This window comes from Phoca vitulina, unplaced genomic scaffold, assembly GCF_004348235.1.
Source record: "Phoca vitulina isolate PV1807 unplaced genomic scaffold, GSC_HSeal_1.0 scaffold60, whole genome shotgun sequence".
NCBI lineage: Eukaryota > Metazoa > Chordata > Mammalia > Carnivora > Phocidae > Phoca > Phoca vitulina.
Window position 1 is genome coordinate 7,871,513 of NW_022589763.1, and position 24,772 is coordinate 7,896,284.

The 24,772-nt window shown below is 42.5% G+C and overlaps 1 protein-coding gene across 1 annotated transcript in view; it reads right to left on the reverse strand.

Moving 5' to 3' along the window:
• ARHGAP6 (Rho GTPase activating protein 6) overlaps positions 1–24,772 on the reverse strand; it is a 241,425-nt gene that overhangs the window by 62,931 nt on the left and 153,722 nt on the right. Inside the window, exon 2 of the mRNA XM_032391112.1 lies at positions 11,729–11,888. Coding sequence (XP_032247003.1) covers positions 11,729–11,888 — 160 coding nt within the window. The remainder of the gene's footprint in view (positions 1–11,728; positions 11,889–24,772) is intronic.

Here is a 24,772-nt window from a genome sequence, read left to right on the forward strand (position 1 = left end):
GAGCTGAAATGGCACTCTGGCCTCGGTGCGCAAACAAATATTCTCTGTTCCCGGATATTGCGCCACAGAACATGACAAATCTCCTTGGTGTGGGAATATTATTTATGCTATACTAGTTATCTGTTTAAATGGCATCTTCCCCCCAGAAAGTAGGCTCGTCCCCCATACATTGATCCATCCCTGCTCCATCCATCCCTCCATCCAACACTGATACAGCCCATGTTGTAGGTGAGACAGAGCCAGGCGCTATGAACCCGGGTGAATGGACACTATCTCTGCCTTTGAGAATCTCAGAGTTTAGTGCCAAAGACAGATACACAGAAACCTCACTAAAGTGAAATGAAGAAATGCTGCAGTGGAGGCATCTAGCAAGGGGGAGGTCAGAAGCAAGAAGGCTGTCTCCAACTCTGCTTAGGAAGGCTAACGTTTGCGTTCAGTCTTAAAGGACGAGGTGAGCCTTCTCAGGGGCCTTTGAATTTTGGTAGGGGTTTCCCCCACTAAATCACATGGTAACTATTTAGTCTAGGAGATCCTTTCTTATCCTAAGTCTCTTAATGTCTTATTCCTGGTAATCCAACCCTTTATCAAGCAAGCATTCTATTGGGGAAAAAAGATGAGAAGATTGCTAATTCATAACAGTTTCTTTAGTGGGAACTAGGGCTTAAGAAAGTGACAAATAAGAATTCTGGAAGAAAACAGTCTACATGGAAAGAGTGGCAAACAATGTATTTAAGCCCAAACTTGTCCCACTGTTTGGTCAAATTTGGATCTCACTATCTATTTTTTTCCATGTTATTTTTAAGAAATCTTCCATGCTATAGACTGTTGGTTATTTAATCAAGTTCATAGGTCAAAGTTCCCACTTATATATCACCTTATCCTTAGCAGTTCTTCCATAAACCTTGATTGCAATAGGAGGCAAGTAGAAACAGGGCGACTGAGTCATTTTTCTTGGTGTGAACCCCAGTGAATTAAGCATTGTTTCTTTAGCCTGCTAGTGCCTTGTGGGTTAGATTTTTCAAAATCTGTTTCCAAAGTGTCTAGGTTTCTCAGGGAAGAAAATATTTATGGCATTCTTAAGCAATACAGATGCCTCTCTTTAGAGCCTAGGCTCCTCAAAGTACTTGTGAAATGTACTAATGCTTGCAGTTTACATGTTGAAGTGGTGGTGAAATTAGCAAAGCTGCGGTCAGAAAATAAGAACATTCTGTGAGTCTCTCTCACTGTTGTAAAGGGAGTCAGCTCTTGGAGGTCACCATGCTTCCAGTTAAATTAAATGCTAAGAAACCTTTTCCGTTTTATGTAAATTATTTTGGCCAAGTAATTAGTTCTGAAATTTTTCCTTAAGAGGAAGAAAAAACCTTGTAGATTCTTGAGCCCCAAAGCAAGTGTTTTTCTATTACAGAAAATCATTGAGATATTTGATTTGTTGATCATGTCTTGTGAATTCTATCAAAACGTAAGGTAGGGAAGCCAATCACATGGCTTGGATGCCATGGGTTTGAAAAGCTCAATGATGGTTCTTCCTTAACCAGGCGTTCTTTATAATCACTCCTTGCTGTAATAACCAGTCATGATCAAATTATGCCCTAGAAGGATCTTTTACTTGCTGTCATTTTTTCCATATTCAAATGGTGTCAGTAAAGAAAAAAAAAAAAAGCTATAAGCTCATGTTCCAAAGGGGCAGCCCTGCTGTTATTTTTCCCTAAGCTAGGAGCTAGTCTGTCTTTCCAGGCATCCGAATTTGCATTTCTTATCGTACATTCCTTAAATCAAAAACAATGTTTCTAACTTAGCCTAGGTAGGCATTATATTTGCAGAGACAGAAGTTTCCAAAGATCAGAGCAAGAAAAATGGCTTTTGGCCAATCTTTCCCTTAAGCCATATTTCTTTCCTGGAACATAAGGGAAAGAAAGCAGGTAGGAGAGCAAAAAGACAGAGATCACTTATCCCAAAGAAATGCCCTGGATTGTTAAGGAAATTAAACTCCAAATTAAAGAAGTTTCGTCATTACTTGTTTTAAAGCCAAAGCTTGTAGTTCAAGTTGAAATGGTAGTCAGACGAGGGTATCTGCACATGGTCTGATTTTTGATCTGTGTAAGGGGCCAATGTTACTTACTTTCTTTTGACAGATACTGTTTTATAGTGAACAAGTAAGGAGGGAATCAAATATCTTTAAATCATAAACTGTAAGCTTTGGGAACGCTTCCAAATTTCTGCCAGCCGCCCCCATGAAAACAGCTCTCACAGCCTCAGGAACTGGCCAAGTGACGTAATGAGATGAAAACTATTAGGGTCTTCATCCTTTCCTTTTCCATCCTTGCTTCTGCTTATTCTTTGAGACATAGGAAACAATTCTTTATGACATGGAAACGCTGTATAAATAAGTGTGCTCTGATGGAATTCTAAATCCATTCCCTTCAATTTCTCATGTCTTTCCTGAGCCACAGATCTATGCCAAGTCCGTGCTAGACACTAACGCAAATAAGTGTGATAGAAGAATGGTTTTCCCCCACTGCTTCTTTGCAATGATGGATGACATTGCCATTATGTAGGCCAATAGTTTCTAATCTATATCCATCTTTATCCTACTATGTCCCCCCCCCCCACCCAATTGTTTTCTCTCCCTGTTTTGTTAGGTGCTCATCCTCCCGGTGGTCATGCATCCTGGGATAAGTACTCACCCCAGGCTCAGGAAAGGAATCTGAGGTCAAGCCAATTCCCGGTGATTTCTTTCTGCTTGTCACTGTGGATTTGGGCACTGGCAGACTGCCGTTCTGGGGATGGAGAAGGGAGGGAAGTCTACTGGGAAGTGGCGGGGAAAATACTCCTCTGTTATTAAAAAGATACCTGATAAAGAGTCCCTGCTTCTCTGCTTCTTCATGCTGCCATAGAGGCCGTGATGTCGGTGGCTGCTGCAGTCATTTTGTGACAATGAGGGAAGCCAGCCAAAGAACAAAGTGACCCACTGATTACGGCCAAGAAGAAATTCCTGAGTCCTGAAACTAGCCTATCTGTGGGCTCCTTGTAAAGTAACATAATCAATCTCTTTATTATTTAAGCCACTTTGGCTTTGGTTTCCATAATTTGCAGCCAAAGCATCTTAACAGTGGATAATCCGAAACTCTGTTATGGAATGTGTTTTTCACATGTCTTGTCATGTAATGCCAGGCATCTCTACAAAAGACATCCCTGGGAAGTCTGAATCTGTGTATGTCGGGTGGGATCTATGATAAGGAGGGTAAGAGGAGGGAGGTCAGATTACAGTGAATCAGATTACAATGAATTATATTATACAATGAATTATATTTAAGTGTTTATAACATGAATATAATATAAATATAAAATAACACTTAAGGGCGCCTGGGTGGCTCAGTCGGTTAAGCATCTGCCTTTGGCTCAGGTCAGAACCTCAGGGTCCAGGGATTGAGCCCAGCGTCGGGCTCCCTGCTCAGCGGGGAGCCTGCTTCTCCCTCTCCCTCTGCCCCTCTCCCCTGCTCATGCTCTCTCTCTCTCTCTCTCTTTCTCTCAAATAAATAAAATCTTTAGAAAAAATAGATATAAACACAAATATAATATAATCACTTAAAACATCTGAGAGTTATAAAGGTCTGATCATTAAAAAACACTCTTATTGCAAAATAAAGATAGTGAAGACATTGAAATGAACAGAATGGTGTGCTTGATCAACTGCATAGATAATAACTATAAATTTCTCTATCAAATTAATATTAATCTCTTAAATCAAAGGCCAACAAGCTGTTTCTGTAAAGGTCTAGATTGTAAATATTTTCAGCTTTGTGGGCCATATCGTCTCTGCCAAAACTATTCCACTCTTCTGCGGTAGCACTAAAACAACCTTAGACAATATAGCAACAAACGAGTGTGGCTGTGTTTTAATACAACATTATTTATAAAAATAGGCAGTGGACTGGATTTGGCCTTTGGGCTGTAGTGTGTCCACTCCTATCTTAAGTGAAGACCCCTTAAACGACTTTTTCAGAGTTTTGCATGTGTAACAATTTTACAAATACCCACTAATAGAATTTGCAAATCATCTTGAGGACTCCATTTCAAATGATCTAGAAAGCCTGATTGGTTTAAAAGCACTTGGTATTTAATTTCAGTTAATACTTCCTTGCCTTTGTTTCCCCATAGGGAAACAAAGAAAAAAAAAAAGCAAAAATGGGAGCTCCTATTCATATTTCAGCGATGAGACATTCTTTGTAATTATCAAGTTTACTTTTTGGCCATGATCCCAACAGAGAGAATAGTGTAGTCTTCCAATCTTTGAAAGGTGCCAGAATATTTCAGAAACTGCAGTGACAAAAGTTTTGTTCAAGATGCCAAGGCCTTGTGCAATAGGAGTTGCCGTTCCAACAAAGATATATAAATATGTGTACATGTGACCAGTAGGGACAAGACCTTGGATAGAAAACTATGGGCTGAGAACATAAAGGAAGCCATTTATGACTACAAAGGCACAGAACCTATGGCTTAAAGAACCATCTGCGATCATGCGGGGCTGCCCGCTCAGCAGCAGAACAGAATCATACAGCAGCCTACATGGGAGAACTTGACATGGTCAAAGCCCAGGGGTGGGGGGGTGGAGGAGAGCATCCAAGAAGAAAATTACAGAGGAGCCTGCAGAGAAACGGCTCTGTCATTCTCAGCTTTTGCTGGGCTAGGTAGACGAGACAGCTCGTATCTGTAAGTGTCACCACTGGTAACGTGGATAAATGCCATCCACTGTTTATCTTTTAATATAATTGATGGATCTGTGTTTTCTCTATTGACTGAGTAGGACATCCTGGAAGACGTGGACTACCTTTGACATGATATTGTAACCTTCTTTAAAGGCTTCTACATCTTGAGAAGCTAAAGTTCCACATATCTACCTCCTCCGGGCTGTACACCTAGCTTGGTATTGAGAGAGATAGAGAGAGAGAGCAGTGAAGCAGCACAAGGAAGCCTCCCAGCCGGCAGTCCACAGTTGGGCTCTAGATAGAGAAGGGACTAGACGCTTAGGCCAAGGGTCAACCTCGGTTCCTTTCTGTGGCCCTAGAGAAACAATGCCCCATCCACCTTCCCAGGGCCCTAAGAGCCACAGCAAGTTTCCACATTGACATTTTTGTTCTTTTCTTCCTGATTGCCTCTTCTCTATTCCATCCGCCTTCCAAGACTGCGTTATTCAAACTGTGGGTCATAAACCCTTAGTGAATCATGAAAGTTTAGTGGATCATGACAAGTGCGTTTTAGAAAAGGATAAAGAATCAGAAGAGGACAGGAGAGAACATTAGAGACAATATCAAAGTGTATCTCTGATAAAGATAAGCACCATTTCGTTCGTGCATTTCCTGGACCGAGGTGTAAAATGTATTCCTCACTGTAGATTGTGGACAAAGAGTTTGAAACCCAATGCTCTAAGACAAATCAACATAAATCTGTGGTGCATTCTCAGAACAGGCTGCAAATAAAATGGATTTCTTCTTTTCTATGCAATAGTGTCGTAAATGGCTTTGATAGAGATATTAGTTGGCAAGAGGTGCCTAGGGAGTTTTGTTTCATTTCGTTTGTTTGTTTGTTTGTTTCCAACAAAGGAGTAGATTCTGTGGTTGAAGATCACTCTAATGGTTCCAGGTGTGGTGGGCAGAATAGGGGAGAAGCCCTGAATTGAGGGAAGCAGGTAGGGGCCCATGGCTGGCTGTAGTTCAGGTGAGACGTAAGGACGAGCTGAGGGCAGATACGAGACAAAGTGATCTGGTGATGATGACAATGATGATGGTGATGGGGACAGGAAACTTCCATTGAGAGTGTGTATAGTTTCGGGAGATGTTTGAAGCTCACCATGGTTCTTACTTCTTTTAAACCTCACACCAACCCTATAAGACCATCAATCAAAGTCGGAAACTGGGCATGGGGTGAAGTAATAGGGAAACACTCAGGTCTCAAAATCATTCCTGGGGATCCTGGGGAAAAGAAGAGAAAGGCGTGGACGATGCCCTTTAGAGAGTTAGGGAAGAGGAGAGGAAGGAGCTCTGTTTTAAAGGTGATGTGCATGTGTGCATGTGTGCATTCATTCACTTCTCGAAGATTTGCTGAGGCGCAGTGGAATCAGGCAGAGAAGTGGGTGGTTTACCTGGCATTCCAGATTCAAAGAGAAATAAGACACAGCCTGACCCTGGGGAAATCACAGTCCTCTGGGAGGCCACAGAAAAGGTGAATGTGGACACATAAAAGATAGACCTAGCTCGGCAGCTCACCCTATGGAGATATGTGTTGAGGGCCTCGAAGCCCAGTGGTCTAACATTATTCTTTGATCAACACCCTAATTGGTGGTGTTGACTTCTTCTCCACATTTCCACCCACGGGGGAGTTTGCAGATTTTACCCTGGGTCTCAATTTCATTTTTACTTACACAGAAGGCTTTGACAAATAGTTCTAGCACATCACCTCTCCACCTGGACACCACCAGCAAGAACAACGTAGAAAGCGGATAGTCAGATCTCCCATCCAGGGTTGGTATGTAAACACCCAAGCTCCGTTTCCTTGCCCATCAGGTTGCCCTTATTTTTTTAAAATCAACACTTAAATCACAAACCACATTGAAATCGCAAAGACAGCTTGAGTGTTACCCTACCAAAAATACCATTTTCTTGATTTCACTGAGTGGCTTAGTTGGGTTTTACACTGGTGACAATGATGAGGGACCATTTTATTTATTTATTTGTTTGTTTGTTTATTTAAGATTTTATTTATTTATTTGACAGAGAGAGAGACAGCAAGAGAGAGAACAGAAGCAGAGGGAGTGGGAGAGTGAGAAGCAGACTCTCCACTGAGCAGGGAGCCCAATGTGGGGCTCGATCCCAGGACCCTGGGATCATGACCTGAGCCGAAGGCAGACACTTAACCCACTGAGCCACCCAGGTGCCCCGGTGAGGGACCATTGTATCAGGAAGGCATATAATAGCAATTTTGAGGCATCGGGGTACTCTTTTATTAGACTACTGTCTACCTTTTCTGAGACCATCAGCAATTCCTCAGCCCATGACACCATTTTCAAAATACATAAACTAAGCCTTTCTCAAATATGGTATCAGAAATTAGTTGAATGATGGGGGGGGAAGAGCACTAAAGAAAACATGCATATGCATTTCTGTCTTCTGGAACAACCATTCGACTTTAAATACTTAGTTTACAGTATAACGAGGTGAAGCCATAATGCCCGCAGTAACTTGCTTTCCTGACTGTGGCAGAAATCAGTCATTTCCTTTTGTCTTACCTTAGACAGCAAAGTTTTCCTGTGAGGGCCCAGAGAGTAAGCACTTGAGCCTGTGACACACAGGGGCTGTCACTACTCAAGTCTGCCTTTGCGGCCCGAAAGAACCAGAAACAACATGCACATGAAAGAGCATAGCAGCGTTCCAGTAAGACTTTCGTTACAGAAACAGATGGGGAGGCGGGTGTGACCAGCAGGCCAGTTGCTAACCCCTGCCTTAGACCATTTGTATTAAAATGCTACCAAATTCATGTTACCCGAGCCTAACCCACTATCTGATAGATAACTAGTACTCTGTTGATGTGTTGTGAATAAATGAAAAGTTCACACAGGCCTGAGGTGTTGTTGAATTTCTCGACCCCGCTCCCCGCATTTGTTTTCCTGGTTCTGCTGTTCAGGATTGGGCCATTTACAGACTAGAAAGTCTGATTCCAAAGCCTATGCCGAGAGCAGCCTTTGACCAGGAGGAAACACTCCATGGTTGTCTCCATGGGGCAAGCTCAGGCTCACAGGGAAAAGTCACAGAGAGGATCCCTCCCACCGAAAGGCCTCCTGATCTCTACCACCAAAGATTTCTCTAGGTTCTGTAGAGCATCTTCAAAAGTCCCTTTTTGAAACAGCTTAAGTTTAGAAGGGATAGCAAATTAAGCTCATCAGTCATTTTATAAGGTTTATGTAAATATTGTCAGTTTTTAGTTTGTGTTGTCTTCTGGCTGAATGGATCTCGGGGAGGGAGGAGCCACAAGATTCGAGAAGCCTAGGGTCCCGAATAATGGCACGCAGTGCGGTCCCCTCTCCCGGCCCCCGCGGCCACCCTGCATGGGATACATGCCTCAGTAAGAAACTTTTGTCGTGTTAAGGTGCTGAGGGGTTAGCCTACCTCAGCTAACACAAGTGTGTATCTGTGAGATACATTCTTAAAAGTAATATTGCTGAGCCATTTAAAAGTTAGATGTTGCCCAATTGCCTTGTGAGTTACTGCAACAGCGAAACTCCTACCAATAGTATGAGAGTGTCTGTTTTCCCATCAAGTATATTACCCCACTTGTGGAGCCATTCCAATCTAAGAGGAAAAAAAAACTTCCTTGGTGTTTAGCTTGCATCTCTTTTAACACATAGGAGGGTGAGCACCTTTTCAAATATTTGTCAGGCATTTGTATTTCTTTTTCTGTGTGCTGCCTGTAATTTGCCTATATTTTAATTATTTTTCTTTTCCAGATTAATTTGTAATAAAGCTTTATATAGTAGTTAGCTTTTAGTTGGTCAGATGTGCTGTAAATTCCTATTTATTTATTTGTTTGCCACACAGATGATTCTATCTTTTCTTCTTTAATGTAGTGAAACGTGTCATTCGCTTTCTTTATGTTTTCTGGGTAATGCCTTCCGCAATGTAAAAACATATAAATATCCAGCTATGGTTTGTTTTGGTGCACTTAACAGTTTCATTAAAAACATCCTCAAATATTTCTTCCACATCAACTTATTTTGATGTAAGGACTAAGGTCAGAGTCCAACCTTTTCTCTTCAATGGTTGTCTCATTGTCACTAAGACTTAATAATAATCCATCATTTTCCCCTTGACCAAAAAAAAGAGCAATATTTATCAGGTCATAAGTTCCTGTATTTATTTTTGTTCATTTCTGAACTCTGTTGTCTTCTATTGATCTGCCTACTCTTACATAGTTATTTGTCTAGATGATGTTTAGAACAATTTAGTGATAATACAAAAACAAATTGTTTTGGTGTGGTTTTTGGAATCACATTCAGTTTATAGCTCAGTAATGACATAATTGACATCTTTATATTACTGATTCTTCTTATTCGAGAAAACTACAGATTTCTGTTATTTATTCCTAACTTCTCTTCTTATCCAACTGAGATCCCACGGTCTGGGATTATCATCACTCCCGTGGACACTGTATTAATTAGTTTCCTACCACTTCTGTAACAAACGACCACAAACTTAGTGGCTTAAACGACTCAAATTTATCATCTGACATTTCTGGAGGTCAGAAGTCTGAAACAGGTCTCGCTGGGCTAAAACCAAGGCGCCGGCAGGATTGTATCCTTTCCAGGGAGAATCCGTTTCCTCGCTCTCACTGTTCCTCCATAGTCCTGGCTCTCTCAGACTCAGCCGTAGCCTGGGAAAGTTTCTCTGCTTTTCAATAACCATGTGCTTGGCTCCGGCCATCCCAGATAAACCAGGATCATCTTGCTATCTCAAGGACCTTGACTGATCACATCTGCAAAGATTTGCGAGCCTGTGAGGAAACGGTCGCAGGACGTGGCCGTCTTCGGGAGTGCATTATTCTGCCTACCACTGATGTCCTCTCAACAGTCTTGTCCCTCTCTACCGTCACTGAACTTGCCTAGAAAATCCTAATTCTGGGGAGAGGAGATTGGATTCACTAGGGCTGGGAAATTTAAAGCGCGACGTGGTATGTTTCGCTTTAGCCATGTTTAGCTGCCAGGATGTTTATTTTGCAATTTAAATTCCCAGCTACCAAATGGACCTTTCGGGCCGCATTGTAATCCTGCAACACTGCTGGTCCATCGGCTCCCCTCTCGTCCGCTGCTCTCCTCTTTCCTCCAGCCTCCAGGACCTCCTCGCCATCCTCACTCCTAGCAGATGACATTGCTTCCTAGCTCGCTGACAGCGGAGAGGCAGTCTGGAGCAAAATCCCACGTGCTTGCCCACTGTCTTCTAATCTGTCTGCATCTGCGCCCGTATCACCCATGTCCACCTATCGTTATAGGTCGGGAGGTCAGAGTCTGCTGGTGCTCTGGACCCCACCCCTGCAGTCACTCTTGGAAGTCACCTCAGTCACTTCCCCACCATCCACTCCTCAATTCTTCCCTTTCTATGGGGAACCCCAGCAGCCCATGAATATGTCAGGCCATCATTCATCTGAGCCCTGGAAGCACCAGTCTCTCGGAGGAAGAGGGGTCTCCAAACAGATACCCATAAACAAATGCCTACAATCCTTCTAGAGCGACAAAGAACAGAAGTGTGAGCTTGAGTATGTTTTCATTTTCATCATACCCACTGTCTCATTAGGCTTGCTATCATTTCTTTAGGTTCTAGGCCGTGGCCACTGTATTGCTTTTTCCCGAATAAATTATCCACACAGTGAATCTGACCCTGTTTAGAACCTCCACTTAGGGGTTCACATGCAACCAAATGGCCACCCTCGGACCAAAGCTGCCATCATGGCACTCGGCGCTGGCCCTGTATTTGAAGGACCTCGGTTGATGTCTATAATCATCTGCCCCAAACAAGAGCTTCAGAACTCTTGGGTGATTGATGTCTGTTTCTCTCCACCCAGCCACACGATTCCTTCTCTCCTCCATGAATAAGAAATCATTTGTAAATCATTAGTTCCTATTTTGATAGAAAATATCAAAATAACTCCTATAGCTCAAACGTCTTTGAACATCTTGATAGAGCAAATATTTCCCTGAATATGCTAGGAACCACACCGTCTCAGTAACAACTAATGGAGACAGAGCTTCCAGCAGATCATTTTTATAAAACTGTTTGGTAAAGGTTATTTATTTAGTGGACTCCTTAAAAATTTTAGCAGGAACAAAGAGAAACATCAAATTAACTGGATTAAAAAACAAAGCTACAAAGAATGTTTGCTCCCTCGTATCTTATCTGATGTGCATCCAGTCTGGGTTTCATAGAACTTTTTAGAGTCATCATTCCCTTCACTACAAATTGGGTTTCCCGACAACATTTCTGTTCTGTTCAGAAACTGAAAGAACAACAAATCACCTTTGTGCTACACACTTTCACAAAGTATAAAGTACCCTTACAGAAGACGGTAAACATTCAAAAACACAATTTCATAGATTACAAGATTTCAAATACATGCGTCTTATCTTTACCAGAGTCAGGACCTGTATTTGTGAAAACTTCAGACCCTCAGGCCTAAATGGCTCCGGGGTCACGGTGGTGAACCTCAGCATAGACATGCCAGGTGAAAGATGATAAAAAAAGAGTTAACATGAGTATCATCCCTGATTCTGGGTTAGCAGAAGGTCAAGTGACACGTTTTAATAGATTGCAAAAGCATTCTTTTCAACGGATTATTTTGAAATCCTGTTGAAATAGACACGGTTTTAGTTCGAGCTTGAAGTTGACCTTTCCGAAAGTTCTTTTTAATTGATTGTTCTGAAGTTATGTAGACTAGTGAGATACACACGGCTTTCCCTTTCAATAACTCAAGCTGACCTTCCCTTTGAATAAACATATTGGTTGACACGTCAACTGTCCCCCTTGAACATGTCTTTCGAAGTGGACATTAATGCCAGCCAACAACCAAGAAGCTGTCGCTTCCTTCCTGTGTTAGTGTCAGGTGTGAGATGAGTCTGCAGCTTGTGGCTTTGGCAAAGCAGACGTTTGAGTCACAGCGTTCGCTGGCGGAACGGCGCACACGGCCTTACCTTTGGGAATGGTGATGGGACAGCTCAGGTCACAGTCCTGCTGTAACTGATAAAAAGCCACTTCCTGCAGCCGGGCTCGCTCCAGCTCTGAGAGACTCTGGATGGGGACGGATCTCAGCCGCACGCTGCGGCCAGACATGCTGTTCCAGGTGAAATCACCCTGCAGAACAAGGAGAACACATCAGGAGTTACAGAGCCCATCTGTGTCTCACAAAGCTCAGCCTTCCTCTTAGTCAGTCACAGAGTCAAGCAAACCTCCTCTTTGGGCTCCAAAATTGTCTATCCATCGCTCAAATCAAATCTACTCTCAGCTAACCGTGAATTTTCTCAGTCCGTTGCAAACATCCAAATCTCTAGTATCTGCCGGATCACTTGATCCCATATAATGATTCACACAGAGGCCAAAGAAAGCTATGGGAAAGACATTTTGAGGGTCCTACTGCCTCTCTTCTCTGGGAACGCATGGGAACTTTTTGGCTATGTATCTCGGTCACAGGAAAAATTGCTGCTAGCTGCCGTCATGCACACTGGATCCAGGAGGGCAAACGTATGGCCAGCCTACCGGGTGCCGGCCACAGTGCCGAGTCGCACCAACAACCTCATGAGGCCGTTACCATTTCTGACCCTACCTTATACAGTTCACCCTTGAATGACATGGGTTTGAACTACACAAGTCTGCTCACTTGTACTTGGATATTTTTGGATAAATACTGTACAGTACTGTAAATGTATTTGCTCTTCCTTATGTATTTCTTTTTTAAAAAAAGATTTTATTTATTTCAGAGACAGAGACAGAATGCAAGCATGCACGGATGGGCGGAGGGGCAGAGGGAGAAGCAGACTCCCCACTGAGCAGGGAGCCCAACTCAGGGCTCAATCCCAGGTCCCTGGGATCATGACCTGAGCTGAAGGCAGACGCTTAACCGACTGAGCCACCCAGGTGCCCCCCTTACGATTTTCTTAATCACATCTTCTTTTCTCTAGCTTACTTTATTGTAAGAATACAGTCTATAATACATACAATATACAGTAAATTTATGTTATTGGTAAGACTTCCAGTCAAGTAGCCTATTAGTAGTTAAGTTTTGGGGGAGTCAAAAATTAAACACAGATTTTTGACTGCATGGGGGTGTTGATGCCCCAGCTCCCACAATGTTCAAGGGTAACTGCATAGTATTTAATAATACAGTATACTATATAATAATACAATCTAGTATATTTACAATATATAACATATTATTATTAGATATAATACATACTTATGATACATGATTATAATCTATGTGTATGATACATTATAGTAATATTATAGTAACATTCAGTATATGTAAATATATTATAATACAATGCAGATGAAATTGAGGCTTGCAGAAGTTAAGTAATTTTCCCCAAATCGTAGAACTTAACAAGATTTGGAACCAACCAGAACTCAAGCTAAAAACATGTGCCCTCAAACTCTATGCTAAATTGTGTAACCGCTAAGTTTCTATTTACAGCATTCTGAGCTATTTTGATCATAAGAGGTACAGAGATACGATCAATAAGAACTATGTATAATTGCAGAGACATCTGATGTTCAAATCCTCCACATCAAAGAATCAAAGGCAAGACTCCCCCAATCCTGAGTATGTTCATGTGCACATGTACATCCAGAGAGTGAAGAGCTCTATCCTCCCTGCAGACGGCGAGAATGTGATGCCCCGAGAAATAAGACCTGAGGATCTTCTGAAGCCCAATGTTCCCTAACTGAGGAGGACTTCCTGTGACCCACAGATGTCGGCCACCACCCAAGAGCTTTGAAACATCAAAAAAAAGTGCCTTGACCATCAAAAAAAGTTCCAGGAGGAAGGAGCGGTGCTGGCCCCCATGGGCAGTACCTGGGAGCTGCTGTGCATCTGAGGAACCCTTAAGGAACCCCCTAAGACTTCGCCATCCTCACAGCTCACCTCACAAAAGAGAGACAAGAAAGACTGGCCCCAGCAGCTCTTAAAGCACCTGCGTTCCCTCGTGGTAGCAAATTCCTGCCAAAATGTTCATTCCAAGAGTAAATGGCACCCTGTTAATTCTTGGATATTTTTCCCCTTTGATGTGGGGTTGCGTGTATTTATTCATCCATTTAACGGATGGAGATGTTATGCTCTAGCAGGGGCAGACAATCACCAGGGTAAGTAAGGGGTATAGTGTGTTAAATATGGTAATGGCTAGGGATGGACCAAAAAGCAGGGAAGGGGTCAGCAGTGTGAGGACAGGACACGATTTATGTTTCGGAGACAGTGGCCAGGAAAGGCCTCACAGGGAAGGCCACATCTGGAAAGGAGTTAAAGGAAGTGAGGGCTTTTTGTTTGTCTTCACATGTATGAGTCTGTATCCAGTGGATCATGGTGAGAACTAGCAGGAGCCCAGGCGGGGTTGGGGAGCATGATGTGGGGGACAATCTGGGCAGGGGAGTGAGTGAGCAAATCTAGGCAAAGTGGGTGACTGCCGTCACATCTGGTGAATTGAAAAGAATTCTTCCAGGCCCAGTATATTTTGCATTTTTTTCTTTCTTTTTTCTGTTTTTGGTATAACCGGAGGAAGCCCAAGTTTAGACAGGAGTTGGGGACTCACGCCTTGGGTGTACTTCTCACTCACACCCTTTAGGCTTAGGGTACCACAAGGTACAGTATCAGTGAATTGCATTTTTTCCTCCCAAACGAAAGTTCCAGATGAGTCGGTGACTTTTAAATATGAAGTTTAGGTATCTAGGAAAGCCCACTGCTATTTGAAGTGTCAAAATGGAATTACATGCCTATTCACTAAAAAAGCATTTAAGAATGAGACCTCCAATTGGCTCAATTATCTATAGCAGGGGTTGACTATCTTTTTCTGTAAAAGGCCAGACAGTAAATATTTCAGGCTTTGTAGGCCATGTGGTCTCTGTCAAAACTACTCAAATCTGTCTTTGTGGCAGAAAGCAGCCATAGACAACTCATAAATGAATGAGTGTGGCTGTGTTCCAGTAAAACTTCATTTATAAGAACAGGTGGAAGGCTGGGTTTGTCCAGGGGCTGCGGCTGGCCAACCTCTGGACCATAGCTTATGACTGAAATAAACCAATCCCTATAAGATACATTTTATTTTTATTTGCTATGTCCTCCTGGTTAATTATTTTCTAAAAAATTTAATGAGCACCTATTACATGCTGAGAACACTACTAGGCTTGGGATTATCAAAGTGACAGTACAGTCCTTGTCCTTAAGGAGTTAAACTTTAATAAGGAAAAAGCACATACAATCCATCAAACATAGAGATTGTGATACTGGAAGTCAGTACCAGATGCAACGGGGTGTCTAGGAGAAAAGGTTCGGACATCTGTCTGGGGGATCAAGGAAAGCTTTCTCGAGAAGGTGGTGTTTCAGTGGAGACTGGAAGGTTGAATAAGAGGAGTGAAGGTTTGCCCAGTAGAAATGCAACATTGGAAAAAACAGTGGGTGCCAAGGCAAATTAATTTGAGAAAACGAGCTCATTTGGGGAAATTACAGGGTTGGAGGGAGGGAAATAGCGGGAGGTGAAGCCACGCAGAAGTCAAGGCCAGATCCTGGAGGGCTTTTTCTGCGGGCATTGCAAAGTAGATTGGACTTTACTCAGTAGGTGATGGCTAGACATTAAGGAACCTTGAGTGCGAGTGGAGCCTGGTCAGATCTACATATGGGAAAGATGACTGGAAACAAATTTTGAAAGAAATTTAAGGGAGGGAGCACATCAAGCATGTAGAGATCAGCAAAGATGCCGAGTTAGGTTTGCTGCTGAGTCAAATTTGAATAAGTGGAGAGTAACACTCTCTAAGTCTCTAAGAGAGACACCTAGAACCACATACTACTCTTCTGTGATTTTTTTCAACCATTTAAAACCATTCTTAGCTTGGTGGTACAAAAAACAGCCAGCAAGCTGGATTTGGCCCACTGACTAGAGTTTGCCGATCCCTGATACAAAGAGATTAAGATCTTTTTTTTTTTTAAAGATTTTACTTATTTATTTGACAGAGAGAGACACAGCAAGAGAGGGAACAAAAGCAGGGGGAGGGGGCGAGGAGAAGCAGGCTTCCTGCCGAGCAGGGAGCCCGATGTGGGGCTCGATCCCAGAGCCCTGGGATCATGACCTGAGCCGAAGGCAGACACCTAACAACTGAGCCACCCAGGCGCCCCGATCTATTTGTTTTTTAATGGCATCTTTTCTGTTTTCACATGGTCTTCTCTCAGTACATGTCTGTGTCCTAACTCCTCTGCTTATTTTTTTTTAAGATTTTTTATTTATTTATTTGAGACAGAGAGAGAGAGAGAACGCGCGCGCACATGCACGAGCAGGAGTGGTGGGGGGAGGGAGAAGCAGGCTCCCCGCTGAGCAGGGGAGCTTGATTCCAGGACTCCAGGATCATGACCTGAGTGGAAGGCAGACGCTCAACCAACTGAGCCACCCAGGCGCCCCGATAAGGCTCTTTTAATATCCTGCACATATTTATTTAGCATCTACTACCATGTACCAGAGACCCTGTCCCAGGACCCTGCATCATGAGCTATATACATGGGCTAGATTCAGGAGGGCAAGAAACTCACCTGGTTTACTCACCTTGATGTTCCCAGTATTCAAGACAGTACCTGGCACTTAACTGTCAACTGAATAAATACCTGTCCATCTATGGACTAAATGAATCAGGTACATCACAAGTTTAATAAGAAATTGGAAACGAACCACCCATGTAATGTTTTATCTATGTGGGAGATGTCTTGTGGATTTGAATAAACTGCTAAGAAACAGTCTTTTGGGTTCCATGCTGGGCGTGGAGCCTGCTTAAGATTTGCCCTCTCCCTCTCTCTCTCTCTTTTATTTAAATTCAATTAATTAACATATGATGTACTCTCTCTCTCTTAAAAAAAAAAAAAGAGAAACAGTCTTTTGAAACAGAGCCTGTGGATGAGCCAAAAAATGCCAGTATATGAAGGCAGAATATAAACATAGTATCAGACCCGCAGAATAATGAATCCATAACACCCACGCTCACCCATCAGACCTCTCAGGAGCAGGAAGACATGAACACAAAGGTCGATATTGCCCCGTGATCCTCATGACAAGCAGCCAGAAGAGTGCCAAAGCCCACCAGCCCAGCCTAGAATGTGCGTCTGGCTTTTCCTCAACCCTCAAATTGCGTTCCAGGCCAGCATGTTTCTTTGGTGACTGTTCATCTCATAAATGGATGACTCATTTTAAGGCTCTCTGGCTCTAGACTTTCGAGTGGTTGCCATAGGATTTTTCTTTCAAGGTTGAGAGTGGATGATTTCAAATTTGTTTCAATATCATAAATGTAAGTGAAGTTGAAACTACCAAATGTTTCTGGATAAACTAAAGGCCCTGACAATTGTAAAAATATCCTTTAAATCTGGGGTACTATTGGACAGCATTAACAAAGGGTAACAATATGATACAAAAAAGATAATAGCACAGTGGTTTTTGAGGGTGATTTTCGCCCCCTCAGGGGACTGCTGGCAATGTCTGGAAACATTTTTGGCTGTCGGAAGTCTGGGGAGGGCTTTGCTCCTGGCATCTAGTGGGTAAAGGTCAGGGATCTGTTCAACATCCTACAACACACAAGACAGCCCCCCACAATAAGGAAATGTCTGGCCCAAAAGGTTCATAGTCCAGAGCCTGAGAAACCCTGGCATAGCATACGTTAGGTCTGCTGTTAGGCCCAGATTACATAGAATCTCCTTAAAATGATGGTGTCAGGAGCTATTAACAATCATTGATGAGTTTGGTGTAACATTAAATGCATGCACTATGTATTCTTAAGTATATGGCGCATTATTCCGTATATTATACATGTATTACTCTGTGTATTATGTAAATAAACAGAATTATGGAAGTTATTTAAAACTAGCATTAAGAAGCACAAACAGCACAAACCAATTTAAGAGGAACAAACAAACCAAAGAAAGGTGTCGATGCAATAGAATCTTGATCAACTGGAGAACAGTTCACCAAAAGCATTAACTAAAGAGTCTTCCTTCCCACCAGAAGTATACGTCTCCACATTTCGAAAAAAAAAGAAGCAAAAGACAAACTGCAAAACCAACAATCTAATATCTGTGATTTATTCAGAAAGGTCATTCTTTTGAGCTAAATTGCATCTTTACAAACAGACTTGATTTTCCCATGAAATAAAATCGATTGAAATAATTTTGGTTTTGGTCTATACCACATTGTTTTCTTATGTCCTTGAGACTAGTCTCTAATTGTGGCATTTCTTTAACCTCATCCGACTGTAAACTTCCCAAGGCCAAGGGAGCCAACAAGGAGTGATGCAGGGCTGCTCAAAATATGGCCCGCAGACCCAGGGCAGTGGAATTACCTGGACAGATGATTCTTGTTAAACATGCAGGTTTCTGGGCTCTAAGGCAGGTTTAGGGAATTAGGGTCACAAGGAACGGGGCTCGAGCGCCTTCATCATAAGCCAGCATCCCCAGATGATTCTTAGTTTTGCACAATGAAGGTTGAGACCCACTGGTACGGTGGTGAAGACTGGGGTTCGGATGGAAATGAGCTCTTTGGCAAGATGCGGAACATCCCTGAGCCTCAGTGCCCTCAACAATAAGATGGAGCAAAGAACAAGACCACTCGTGGGTTTGCAGTGATCATATGAAACAATGCAAGGCAATTTCTTGGAGAGGGCTTATTAGCTCCCAGCAAGCCCTGAATACGTGGTAATTAAAGTTATAATATTAATCATCCTTACTCTACATTTGCATCCCCCTTTTAAACCTGGCAGGTTTAGGGACACCAAAATCTCTTAAGAAATGTGCATTGAATTCATGAATAAATGCGTCCATTGTGTGTTAGATGCCTTTTCTAGGTGTTTACAAGCTAGCCAGCAGGAATGTGGCTCCACATGGGTGAGGAGCAGAAGAAAAGACCAGATCAGTAAGTTAAGGCCCGAAAAATGGCACACCATTTAGGTAAACCATACCAGGGGCTAAATTTCTTTTTAACCGTTTTCTATGTTTGCACAACCAAGGTTCCCAGATAATCACAATGTGTTGCTGAAGCATGGCATAAGTTTAAACACCAGGCTCGCAACCAACATTTCTGAAAAGGGCTGCCTAGTTCTTTATAACTCCAAAGTGAGCACATCACCAATGACAAGGAACTCCCTTCTTCACGAGCTTCTGCCAAAGCCACCCGTATCTGTGTAGCTGTCACACCCCTGTTTGGACTCTTAAAAGAAGTTATTCCTTGAGGGACTCAACAGAAGAACATTCGCTAATTTTTCTTCTCTTGATTTGTCATCCACTCCCTCTCAAAAGATCTTTAAGAAAATTTAACACCTCGGGGCGCCTGGGTGGCTCAGTCGTTAAGCCTCTGCCTTTGGCTCAGGTCATGATCCCAGGGTCCTGGGATCGAGCCCCGCATCGGGCTCCCTGCTCAGCGGGAAGCCTGCTTCTCCCTCTCCCACTCCCCCTGCTGGTGTTCCCTCTCTCGCTGTGTCTCTCTCTGTCAAATAAATAAATAAAATCTTAAAAAAAAAAAAAATTTAACACCTCTGCTACATCGGACATAATTTTTATGCTTTATTAATCTATTCTAGTCTGTTTTTTTTTAAAGAAGGAATTTTAGAAAAATCTGAACAGTTGGTAGGTACAGCAGTCCATTTTTACCAGCTAGGCTGCTGGGGCTTAAATTCCACTTCTGCCACCTTCCCACCTTGTGGCTTTTAGGAAGCTATTTTCCCTCCTATGCTTTGTTTTCCTAATCCATGACATAGGGATGATGACCAGCCAGGGGTTGGCAAGCAAGTGCCTGGGAACCAAATCCTGCCTACTGATTGCTTTTGTAAATAAAGGTTTATCGGAGCACAGCCACACTCATTCACTTAGGTATTGTCTACTGCTGCTTTCACTGGCCTGCGAAGCTGAAAATATTTACTATCTGGCCCTTCACAGAGAAAGTCTGCTGACCCCTGGACCAGACTAAAAGTAAAGGCACATCTATGATTAGGATTTGTCTTTAGGATCAACATTTTCCTCCTCTCCTAAGATTTTCTCTGGGCAACATCCCAAAGAGCCTGCAAAGAAATCACACAACATAGTAAGCACTGGGGATATTGGAAAGTATGTAAAAGTCGGGGTGATATAAAAGTGGTTATCTGCACATGGTCTGTTCATCTAAATTATTGATAAACCAAAGAAGTAGAAATGAACATTGTCGAGCCAGTACTGTGCTAACACCATCCAAAAAACCAAAATGTCACTCACATCTCGTTTCCGGTGGAAAGAACCTTTCTGATGGTTAGTATAGAGGGGATACAGCGACATATTGGGAGTCCCCAAAGGCAAAAACATCAGAACAAAAGGCCAATTTCATTTCTGTATATCCTCAGTTGGATCGTGGACTAGTCTACCCACCACCAATTTAATTCTGAGTTTTAAGTTTCACTTGAATCTTGGATGGAGAGGACGTAATGCAGCCTGCACCGATCCCAGAGTGTGAAAAATGGAAATGTTTGCAAGAATTAGAAATTCTCAGTGACACGGCCAGCAGCTGATGGTTTTGCTTATCTCACTATAATTTAATTTAGTTCACTGACATTAGAAATGGCAGACCTCCGGGCATGGACTGGACCTTGAAGACACCACTAGCACTCATGGACAGCTCACTCTCTGCCAGTGAGTGCTCTAAGCCCTTCATTTGTGGTAGCTCGTTTCTGTCTTACAGCAACTCTCAGGACTGTGTTACCATCATTATTCCCATACTTCAGATGAGGAAACGTAGGCACGAGTCTTAAGTAACTTGTCAAGATCACACGCCTAGTAAGTGGCAGAGTTGGGATCCGAAGCCGGGCTGTGGGCTCCAGGATTCAGGCCCCAAACCACTTTATGCATTTCATCACTTCTCATGATAAATTGATCCAAACCCCTACGTTTACAAAGGAAGAAAGCAAGGTCCAAAGAAGTTAGCTGGCTCCTACAAGAGCAGAGTGGGATCTGGGACATAAGGGTCCCATTCTGCCTCTTTCCCCCACGGGGTCTTTTCATTATGAGACACAGCCTCATAGCAGGGTAAGCCAGACAGTGTTTAAAAATCCAGGAGCTTACGTTTTTCCTCTTTTGTAAAAGAGAGCACATTAGATTTTTTTCTAATTAGCTTTATCTAATATCCAAGTTGTTCTCCAAAGCCCTTATTTATCTTATCCACAGCAACTAAAATGTCGCACCGAGTTCAAGAAGTCCGGAGGAGAAGATAAGCCACTTTATTCTTTCCGAACTCAAAACGGCCTGTGCCGAAGCTTTTGCAGAAAGCAGCCCAGTTAATGCTGTTCCCTGTCATCACGGCATGCTCCTCTCTGCTCCGCTTTGCTCATTTCAAGCTGCTCTAACATTATCAACCCATCTAAAAATAACATTCTCATAAATCTCCCCGGCACAGACAGTACTTGGGCTGTCGCACATCTCAGACACGGATCAATCCACTTTTCTTCCCAAATCACAAGATAGATGTGTGAGAATCACAGCATTTTAGCACAATATCATCTTCTTGAAAAGAAGTATAAGCATAGATATTTATATTGCTTACCCATGAATTACATTCGGCCGGGTCTTTGCTGTCCTAATTTAACCGAGCTAAGCTTGGAGTAGGAACTTGAGTCTGTTTTGGTTTGTTTTTTTAAATTATTCTTTTGGTGAAACATGCAGGCTGCAATGGCAGATTACCACGGGTGTCTGAGAAATGGCCCAGCTCGCGGAGCTGTGTCTCCTACGGTACCTTTTGTCGCCAGAGACCTCTGCTACTGTGAATCTTGGGACCAAAAAGAAAAAAAAAAAAAAAAAAGCAATCTTGTCATTGGACCATTGAGAAGTTCCTGTCCCTTCAGAACGAGGCAGGCTGTGTCACTAAGTGAGCGTGCAAGTGAGTCAGTCAGTGTGCGTGTGAGTGTGTGTGTGTGTGTGTGTGTGTGTGTGAGAGAGAGAGAGAGAGAATGGGGGAGGGAGGGATGAAAAGAATGCAGAGAAATTGAAACTGGATTTCCTGATTTTCATTTTAATAAGTATTTTGAAGAGATATTCTGGAGTGAGGAAAAGATTCCTCTTAAAAAAAAAAAAAATCCCCTTTTCCACAGGGATCTACAAATGGTAATTGGATTGTAACTGTGCAAACTGTCCTTATTAGGAATCAACCAAAGAATGTTGGAAGCCTTGGGTAAAACCCCGGAGAGCATGATAAAGCACATAGGACGCTTTCTTTGTGTAGGGCCAATTCTCAACTCTTAGATTATATTTTAAAACCACAGGCGTCTTCATTTTCCTAACACTAGGAAAAAAACTTTGAAAAAGGAAAAGATTTCATTCTCTTTTATACTGAAGCATAACACATGCTCTGAATTTTATGCTCTTTGTGGAACAATAGTCCTTGAGAAAGTTGTTCATTTCCTGAACAGAGGGTGTGGAGAGCAAGAGTGGATGTAATCACGTGGCTATGTTTAAGAGGGTGCAGGTGGGAGTTGGGGGTGGCGGGGAGAAATCCATAAAGAGCAGAAAGAAAAGGAAAGATTTTAAAAACATGCCCCGATCGCACGCTAACTACCTTGATCTCCATGTATGCCACATGGCACTGAGGCAAAAAAACAATTCAAAAAGACATTTTTGTTTTCCAGTCGATACAAAGTTATAGTTCTCTTGTGGTCTCAAGTGAATTCCAAATCTCACTGTGATTATAACTGACAAACTGAGAAATGATTTCATGGAACATCTTACTCAAAACTTAGAGATTTGGGTATGCTTTTTTACTAGGATTCTGTGAGGCTAATCATCACTTGATATAAGCCACACACAGCTTCTGTTGCTGCTGGTATTTATTCAGCAAGAGAAAGGCATTTAGAAACAATAAAATACATCAGATGGTTTTCTTTACTAGAACAATTACACTCAAAGAGAAATTCTGAGTCAAAATTTACCTGTCACTACATAAACCTTCACCTCCGTCCACTACCCCAAAAACTCAGATGTTGAAAATAGTCATCATTCCAGCGGAGAGTGACTCATGTAATCTGGACACTTGCTAATGGAATTTAGACCCTCATTTAATGTATTTCATATAATATTTCACATGAAATTGATAAATATGCAATTCATTTGTCATTGCCAGGCAAGTGATCTTTTAGGTTATGAATACATGAAAACAACATGTAGTTCTCATTGTGAGCTTTCTAAGTGCTCACAATGCTTTTTCGAAGCATTTTATGGGTGTTGATTCATTAACTGCTAAAAGAATTATAACGAGTGGGTTATATTACATCCCATGTTACAGATGAGGAAACAGAAGTTCAGGGAGGTTAAGTAACTTGCCCAAAGATTCGAAGCTTGTAAGTACTGCAGCTGTGATCCCAACCACTATGAGGCTTACAAATTAACTGGATGGCAAAGCCACAGTCCACAGCCCACACTAGTCAGGGCCATGTCATAAGCGTCTAATGAGAAATAGACACAGCAACTTAACAAGAATGATTACCTAAGACTGGAGCGGCCTGTTAAATCAATTATTTAATGGTCAGGTCAACAAATGTTTCATAAGAAAGTGACTATTTCTTTAAGTGAACAATCTCAAATAATCTCAAGAGACAACGTCTTGGGAAATTCCTAGTCTAAGAGTGGAATCAAGTAAGTCTGGTCTGGAGAGGAAATTCAGAAATAATGGAGAAGTTGTGTATCTCTGGCATTCTTTGGAAAAATGCAGTCGAGCCAGAAAAACGAAGGGTGAAGATAAAGAATCTTCTTTTAATTAAATATCAGCCCCTCTTTAAGTAGAACCCATAAGATGCCAAAAAGTCACCCAAACGGCCTTAGAAATAAATATCGGGAAGCAATGAAAAGGTCCAATCCACGGAAGAGCTTGCTAACCAGAAATGCCTAGAATACAACAGCGATCCTTTATCCATTTGACTCTTCATTAGGCAAGGGTGCCATGCAACAGCCTCCAGCTTCAGAATCCATGCCCTTAAGTATTCACTCCACCTTCTTCTTTGGCCCTTCTTCTGCATTATTTCTGTGTAAGCCATCAGGGACATTTTGCACATTCAGGGCAAAAATATTATAGAACCAGTCTGTGGTTCAAACTCTTGGGGTGAGTACGTTCCCAATGACAACACTCTTTTGCTTAAAACCCTCTGATGTCTTCTCTATAGCTCCGGGACAAAGCCCGCCTTCCTTAACATGGCATCGTCCACTGCCATATGTGTTGATTTAAATGGAGTAAAATCAAGTAGTCACTGCGCAACAACAAATAATAACAAAAATGATAATAACAGAAATGTATTGAGCATGTATTAAGTACTAAGCAGTGTACATGGGTCATGTGTTTACTCCCTTCCAGAACTCTATGATACAGAGGAGGGGATGGAGACACAGAAACAGAGGAAAAGGCTGATGGGCTGCTCACAGGCTCTTTCACTCTTTCCTAGCCTCCTCGGCAGGTAGTAGCAGTCATACGACTAAGCTCTAGCCAACGACTGTGGGAGAAAGCGATAAGCTTCACTTCTGGCCCATGAAAGCCTGGAGACAATAGTTCTCAGAGCTACATGTGGCAGTCCCAGGCAGAAACCACACTTCTCAATATTCATGTCCTAGCATCCCCTGCCCTTCAGTCCCTGCTGGCCCTGTGGTTTGCTTGAAGCAATCGAATGTGGCAGAAATGATGCTGAGGTTATTCTGGACCGAAGACTTAAGAGGGCCTGGCAAATTCTGCTTTTGCATCCTTGGGACCCTCCTTACCACCATGTCCTAAGTCTGGCTACTATGTTGGAGAGACCATGTGGAGAGAGACTGTAAAGCTCAGCTGTCCCAACGTCTCAGCGAAATCCAGCCTCCAGCCAACCTCCCGTTTGAGTAAAGCCTCCTAAGCGACCACTGTCAAGCCCAGCTCCGACCACAGAACCACGAGCAAATAAAATGGTCGTTGTTTTAAGCACCAAGGTTTGGGGCAGTATGTGATGCAGCCACAGATAACCAAATCAGCATCTTCCTG